The sequence below is a fragment of the Sitophilus oryzae genome, unplaced genomic scaffold (assembly GCF_002938485.1).
Source record: "Sitophilus oryzae breed Bouriz unplaced genomic scaffold, Soryzae_2.0 scaffold_1307_pilon_pilon, whole genome shotgun sequence".
Classification (NCBI taxonomy): Eukaryota; Metazoa; Arthropoda; class Insecta; order Coleoptera; family Curculionidae; genus Sitophilus; species Sitophilus oryzae.
Genome location: NW_022145957.1, coordinates 2365292 through 2373250, shown reverse-complemented (window position 1 = coordinate 2373250; position 7959 = coordinate 2365292). Strand labels below are relative to the sequence as shown.

General features: G+C 33.3%; 1 protein-coding gene across 2 annotated transcripts in view; it reads right to left on the bottom strand.

Annotated features, from left to right (window-relative positions):
• Window positions 1–5989: 5989 nt before the first annotated feature.
• Window positions 5990–7959, bottom strand: part of LOC115874933 (BAG domain-containing protein Samui) — a 59776-nt gene continuing 57806 nt past the window's right edge. For both annotated transcript variants that reach the window (XM_030890235.1, XM_030890234.1), the window contains exon 6: window positions 5990–7912. In XM_030890235.1, the coding sequence (XP_030746095.1) occupies window positions 6807–7912 (1106 nt within the window). In that variant the 3' untranslated portion in view covers window positions 5990–6806. The remainder of the gene's footprint in view (window positions 7913–7959) is intronic.

The window sequence follows — 7959 nt, the reverse complement described above, 5'->3', positions numbered from 1 at the left end:
GATAATTTAAGTTGTGAATAATTCAAGTCCAGTAATTTAAGTACCTCTTGGTAATCATTGAGTGATTTAACAACACTATATTCTTTATGGGTATTTCGCCACTGCACTGCAAGAAAATCTACAAAATAAAATAATTATTTTTTGTAAACACTTCTGCGTTAAACCTAAACGGACGCTGCTTGTCAGAAGTTATGTTTATAGTAATACAAATTTGCCTAACAAAGAAAAAAAAATGCTTAACATTTCGGAAAGTTATCTCTTTCCGTCGTCGGAAGCAAAAAAATACAAAGAATAAAGAAAAAACTATTTAAAATATTTAAATTCAACTATTCGAGAACACTTTACTTTTTTAAAACAGATACCGTTACCGATACCGTCTACAAGAAACCGTTGACGTTCTAATAATCTTGATTTTTTTTGTTTCTTGTAGACGTATCTGTTTTAAAAAAGTAAAGTGTTCTCGAATAGTTGAATTTAAATATTTTAAATAGTTTTTTCTTTATTCTTTGTATTTTTTTGCTTCCGACGACGGAAAGAGATAACTTGCCGAAACGTTAAGCATTTTTTTTCTTTGATAGGCAAATTTGTATTACTATAAACATAACTTCTGACAAGCAGCGTCCGTTTAGGTTTAACGCAGAAGTGTTTACAAAAAATAATTATTTTATTTTGTAGATTTTCTTGCAGTGCAGTGGCGAAATACCCATAAAGGATTTTTTTGGAAAGATGAATCCGCCACATAGGTATAGACATTTTTTAACACTATATTGTGTCTACAATAATGATAATGTGTAATTGTAAATTATTTTTTATTATTTACTTAATACATAATGATGGAAAAATAAACTTTAATTTAGCTTTATTTCAAGAAACCGAAAGATTTTTTTATTTTTAAAACTGTTACCTATATGTTTAGTTAATTCTTAAGTATTAAGTTAATCAATAAAAATATTTTTAAATTGGGTTAGAAATATAATAATATAATAAATGTGTTATTCTCCTCATAGGTATAGATTGGTTAGTATTATTTACAACGTATGTATTATTTGTATTAGCATAAAATATATATTTTTTTTTAATTTTCAAGTCATACTTTTTTATTCTATCCTCTTCAAAACTAAACATACTAAAGTAGGGCTATAGTCTAAGTAAAATTATTCGTAAAAAAAATGCTTTTCCCAGATATGGTAATGAGATGAGCCACCCTCATTCCATTAGAAAAAAATGAGATGTGAATAAAAATACGATTGGGGCATCTTTTAACCGGCCAGAACAAGACTTGAAAAACATTAAGGCTGCCATTCACTAGCCGATAAACGAGCAATCCGATCGACCGATCTAGTCGCTTTCGATCAAATTGTCGAAAGCTCTCCAGGTCATTATAGTACGAGAGCTAGCAACGTCGGAAAAACAAGTATTTTAAGACGTCTGGCTCTTTGATATATCTTTTAATATGCTCTCTAGAACAGCATGCGGCCCGTCTGGCTCCCGGTAAACGTTGCGTTCCCTACTGCGCATTGAAAGAAGATCCTATACTTTTATTAGTCCTTTAAATTCTAGTATTGAATATAAATCGAACATGTCTCCATAGCGCAGTGCGTAGTTTCCGACCACGAACAGATGATATTTGTTTTTTTTAATCACCAGATTTATTTAATACTTTACTCAGAATATAAACGAAAATAAAATAAAAAAAACTCTTTACCCTGACCCGGATTCGAACTCTGAATCATCGGTTTGTGGTCGGAAACTCTACGCACTGCGCTATGGAGACATGTTCGATTTATATTCAATACTAGAATTTATAGGACTAAATTAATAAAAAATATAGGATCTTCTTCCGATGCGCAGTAGTGAACGCAACGCGTATCGGCACCCAGACGGGCCGCATGCTGTTCCAGAGAGCATAGTAAAAGATGTATCAAAGAGCCAGACGTCTTAAAATACTTTCTCGAAAACGTTGGTAGCTCTTAGACTATTAGTGCGTCATTTCAATCAAATTGAAAGTGATATTGTGGTTGTCAAGCAATCTTGATTTGCAGTGCAGTGCTAGCAATTTAAAGAGGTTGTACGAGGATCGCCCAATCAGTGGACGTCGGGAACCAGGTTGCTCAACTATTTTTATTATTTGGTACGTGAACAGGAGAGTGTCGGATATTCTCGATTAATTTCCAGAAAAATTGATTGACAAATTGTTTGAATGTCGTCTGATAAATGGTCCGTTACAACCAAATTTCCAAATAATTTAGAAGCAATTTTATCGCTCAACTTGATTGCTACCAAATGGCCCAGTGAATGGGGGCCTTTAGACGATCAAATCTATTTTTCAAAGGCTCCTTGATTAAAAATTAGTGTTTTAACACAGCTATGGCACTCTCACTAAACAACCGCACAAAGTTAAGTATAAAAGTTATAGGGTTTTTAAATATCTATTAGCGGGAAATAAATTTAAGTATACAGGGTCGGTCATAAAGTAGTGGCACATCAAAGTTTATTTCTTAAAAGGAACCCCCTGTATATTATTGCATATTTTGGTTCTTCCTTCAATTCTAAGCAAAAATCGAGATACACGCAGTGTACCTCAAACCAACCGTTTCCTGAGTTATTGACATTAAGAAAATATCACTTAAACAATTCGATTTAATTAATTTCGATGTGTTCGGTTTCACTTAACGATGCCATTCTGCCGAAACTGTGATACTTAATAATATCGGAAAGCGGTAGTAAGCCCTTTATGTCCCTTAAGTTTTGAAGAAGGTAAGTTTTGTTGATGTAAATAATAACTGTTTATATATTTATAATTCTGCTACGGTACAGTATTCTTTATCCGTTTCGCTGTAAATGGCATTCAGCACGCAGCAGCGCAGTGCTAAACTAAATCTCGGAATTCTCGGACAGGCTGACGATAACGCCTGCTACATCTCGGACATGTTTTGTGCCACGAAATCGCCCATAAGCAGGGGTGGATGGAGAAGTGGAAACCGGCCTGGGAAAAACAGGCAACCGGCCCAAATCCACAAAAACAAAATGACCATAACAAAGAAACATATTTTATTTATTAATATTATAAGTACAGATTAGGTATCCTATAAGTATACAGATAAAAATCTTGTCCCTAATTCGTGGTACGAAAATTGTTTTTTATGACGATGTGCAAACGAGTCAAATTTCCTGTGCGCAAAAGTAAACTCGCGTAAAATAACAATAAACAGCGTAATGGAGAGATATCGCTAAACCGAATAGACGTTAATAAGGCCAGGTGTTATTTCCTTTACGTGAGGTGGTATTAACTCTCTTTATTTATAGTTATCGGATCGGAAAGAATTCTGATCGCGTCGCGTCCGCTATTTAAACTTAACCAAACTTTGAATATAAAACTTTGAAATTGTTTTGTTTACTAGGTATTTTAAAACTTAAGGGCTAAAATGCTTATTTCCAGTGCTTTATTGTTCAACGTCTGCCAATGGGTTTAGGACAACAAGCAACACATTCTCTTAGAAGGGCTAAGTCGTCATCTGCTGTAAACCTAAGACTCTTTATAGGTTCTTTAGTATTGGAAGAGGTGGAATCTATATTTTGGGCCATATTTATTTAATTAAAACTAATCTCAGCTACTTAAATATCAAATTACCTAATAAAACTAAAGCAATAATTCAAAACAATTCAAACATAACCTAAAATAAAAGATCTCGCCGGCCGGCTCCGGTTGTCAAATACCCGCACATGCCCATTTAAGTAATTTTTAAACGTTATCAGAGGTTATTTAGAAAGAGCGCTTGGTGTAATTGATCCGCAAATTACGTCAGGCGGTAACGTTATTAGCGGGTGTTGCGTTGACTCGCGCATATCGTAACCATGATAAGGTACGCGTTAATACTGGATGACGCTATTCGGTTTTCCGATCTCTCTATAATAATTGTGCCGGTCAGGCGCTGTGCACAATTTTAGAGGCCATAAGTGGGCGTGCTATGTGCGCAAACTAGTCACCTAACTAGTGCCCGATTCCGAAATTTGGAACCACGAAAAAACAATAAACAAAAAACAAAGATTATAATCTGTATAATCTGTGTTATAAGTAAGGGTGTTTTCGCTCGTTCGAAAAAGCTCTTTTGCCTCCGGTTTAAAAAAAAATAAATTGTCTTGATCAAAATTTTCGTAAAGACCAATACTGGGTCGGACATCTGAATTTTTACTACAAAATGGTTGAGTTTTACAGGGTGGTTCTACCGCTTTATTTCCATTATCGATAACGGTAATTTGATCTTGAATAGGCTACGATTTTGAGTCACGATTTTGAGAAACTTTAAGACTTCCTGATTCATTCAGTTCAGCTGACCCAATCCTCTATGAAATACATTACTTTTAGCTTTTCGGGTATATACTTTCTTACACATTGTAGAAAGATATTCTCTCTTTTCTGCTACAGCAGCAGCCTCCTCGTGTACACGTGTTCTTAACTGAATGAACCGCGGTGGCCATTAAAACTGCAGCATTTTTTAAGTTATTATATAGTTCTTATAACGAAAATTTTCCTCTATACTTTTCTACATTTGGCATCTTGTATGATAATGCCATCACTCAAACGAAAAAAACTTAAGCAATACCTAGGCAGTGGATATAAATGTGTTCTGATATAATGTTATGTTACAATCCATAACAAGAATATTTGGATTTTCGAGACATATTAATATTTTATTATCTAATCTGGTTTAAAACGTATTTAACTCTTCTCTGCTGTCTCAGTAATTTTTAGAAAATTCATTTTTGCAACATTTTAAACAATTTAGACTTGGCTTTTAGTCCGTCCCCAATTCAAGCCATGCATAGATATGTTTTCTCCGCCAACCGCAGAATTCGCGTCAAATTCGTCTATCTTTTTACAAAGGGAAGCTCGAAAAATATTGCACCGAGGCCCCCAGTTGTCAAATTACTACCGTATTCTTAGTATACATTTAGATCGAGACTATTTAAATTTACCTAATGCAATTCATTCTTTTTTTTGCTGCCAGGCAGTCATATTTATTAGTTATTAATAAAAGAATAATCGGTAAAACTATACAGGATGTAGATCTTAATTAAGTGCAAATATTTTCTGGGGTGGTATATTTCGACCCCAGGAACACGTCTATGAGGTTTTTTGCAAAAAAAGATGTTAAAAATCGAGCATTTTCTTTTAAATTTTCCTGTATATTTTAGAAAACTTTTTAGAACTTCCTGTTCACCGCAAATTTTCCCACGGTATAGTTTCTTAATCTCTGATATTACGGCACTAAAAGAGATGCAAATACCGAAAAATTGATGTGGTTCAATTTTTTTTACATAAATCTATTTTTTTTTAATTTCCAGACTTTAATAACTCGATTGGACTTATTTGAAACTCGATAAAGAGAATATATTATGTTTATTTTATTGAGATCTACGAGCCCTGAAAATATTTGCACTTATAGACTCACCTTGTATAATAAACATTTTCAAACAGATGATTATTAAAATTATAAGTGTCCCAGAGAAAGACATTTTACAATAGTTTTACAAATTGGTGTTTATGTTAAAAAGCAACTGATGATTATACTGATGAAAATGGATTAGTTAGTTATGGATCACTAAGGATCTTATGTCACTTTAGTTAGAAGATTAACCATTTAATTTTTGCTAATCCAATCTTTTGAGCTCTGATCGGGACCGGCCCATCTTTCCACCGGCCCACCGGGAATTTTCCCGTATCCACCCCTGCCCATAAGGTTGTGCATCTTCTTATTTCTTCAATCAACGTTATTACCCAGTATAATAATAAAATATTAGTCAATAGCTGTTTGCATTTCATTGTAGTTTATTTAAATTTTATGACTGCGAACAGCAATGTATTTTAATGTTTCATGATTAATTAACCCTCAATATTCCTACATGTTATTCATGAAAATTGCATGTAGTAAATTGCAGAATTCTTAAAGATTTTTTAAAGCTTCCTTAAAATTAAAAATAATAATCCTTTATTTTAAATACGTCTATTTGTACAGAAATACTTATACAATTTCAATTGTACTAATATCAACAAATTAAACACACAAGTAAAACAAATTGTTAATATGGCTCCGTTTGATAACCTAATGTTTAACGGTAGAACTTACTTCTTTTCATATGAAAGACGGAGCCAACAAGGAAAAACTATTAATAGTAGATACAGGAACAATCACAGTCGCACAAAAATATATTTTTCATTTTTAGAATTTAACATATATATTATAAATTCTACAAATAAAAATTGAACTGTAAAATCAATTTTATTACACACCGTGAAATGAAAATCCAAACTATTTTTATGTACATATAACATATGGAGCTTTATATAAAAAGAAAGTGAAAACATTTTAAACTCACTCTAACTCTACAAAATTGAATTATATAAAAGTTAAAGTCAGTCTCACTAAATTTTGTAGCTTTTACAACTATTAGCCTTTAGTGATATTGCCAAAACTATTTGAAGCTAGCATAAACTACAGTTTTTTTTACTCCAGGAATTAATGTGCTTTTACTTATGTAAGTTTATAATAAATTAGTGTAATAATACTAAAAATCTTATAAAATCAAATGAATTTTACTCTTTGTTTTTTTTAGTGTTTATTACTAATGAAATATTTTAATATTCTTGAAAGTTGATGAAAGTCATCAAAATGTTATAATAAGTACAAATCTTGATTAAAAAAAATAATTACTTTCTGTTTTTAGATTCAATATGTAAAATTTTCATTTTAATAAATTTCATCATCTTTGCCATGAAAGTCACAAATGTATTATAATAAATATCTTTACTGTTTCTTTTCCTTATCTTCCTTGTTTACCTTCTTTTTGATTTTCTTTTTTTCTTTTTTAGTTTCATCTTTCACTTCAGTAGTCTTATCATCTTGGACAGTTTGGTCATTAACGCTATTTTCTTGTTTTTCACTTCCACAGTCTGGTTTCCCGGATTCTGTGTTATTTTTTTCACCTTCCACACTTTGAGTGTCAGGTTTAACCTTACTATTTCCTTCAACATCCATTGTTTCTTGTATATTGGACGGTTCATTTGTAGTGGGTTTCAAACCAGGTTCTTTAGTAATGTCCTGACTTTTATTTACCACTTCAGTAGTTTCACTGGAATCTATGGATTGATTAACATTTTGAGATTGTACATTATTTAATTCCTGCGAATTATTTTCAGTTTGTGCACTTTGGTTAGTATCCATTTTTTCATCACCCTGAGAGGATTGTTGATCAACATCCATTTTTTCTAGATTGGGTGCAGCATTTTGTGCTGCCTTGGATTCCAAAAGACTTATTGCTCTTTCAATACATTTTATCGCTTCTTTTCTAGCACTTCTTATGGCGTCTTGACCTTGAGTATCAATATTGTCTAATTTAAGTAGATTTCTTGTAAGCATTTCATCTAGATATAAATAGTTTTTATCTTTAGGCATCCCCTTAAAGGCTTCTACTTGATTTAAAAGGCTGGAAACGTCTTTCTGAATCACCTGTATCTGCTCAATGGGACCCGCCGGCTGTTTGGGAGGTTGTTGTTTAGGAGGCGCTTGTGGCGCTTCTGCTGTTTTAGGAGGTTCATGCTGTTCTGCTGCTTGAGGCACGTTTTCCTGTCGAAATTGTTGCTGGTGAGGTTTAGCATTTGCAAATCTACTTGGACTTTCGCTTCTACGAAAGCCAAAATCTTCATCTGGAAAACTGTCGAAAGGTGACTGAGCCCAATCACTGGGAAACCTTGAATGGATTCCTCCTCGGTGATGACCGAATTGCTCAGGATCTGCTCTTGGACTAAAAATGCGTTCAGGCTGTGGACGAGGAGATCCACCAAAGATAACTTCCGGTTGCGGCTGACCAGTAGACGATGCAAAGCGTCTCGGGATTATAGGGTCGTCCCGGCCTACAATCGAATTAATGTTAGTGTTCTGTTACATTCATACTAACCTA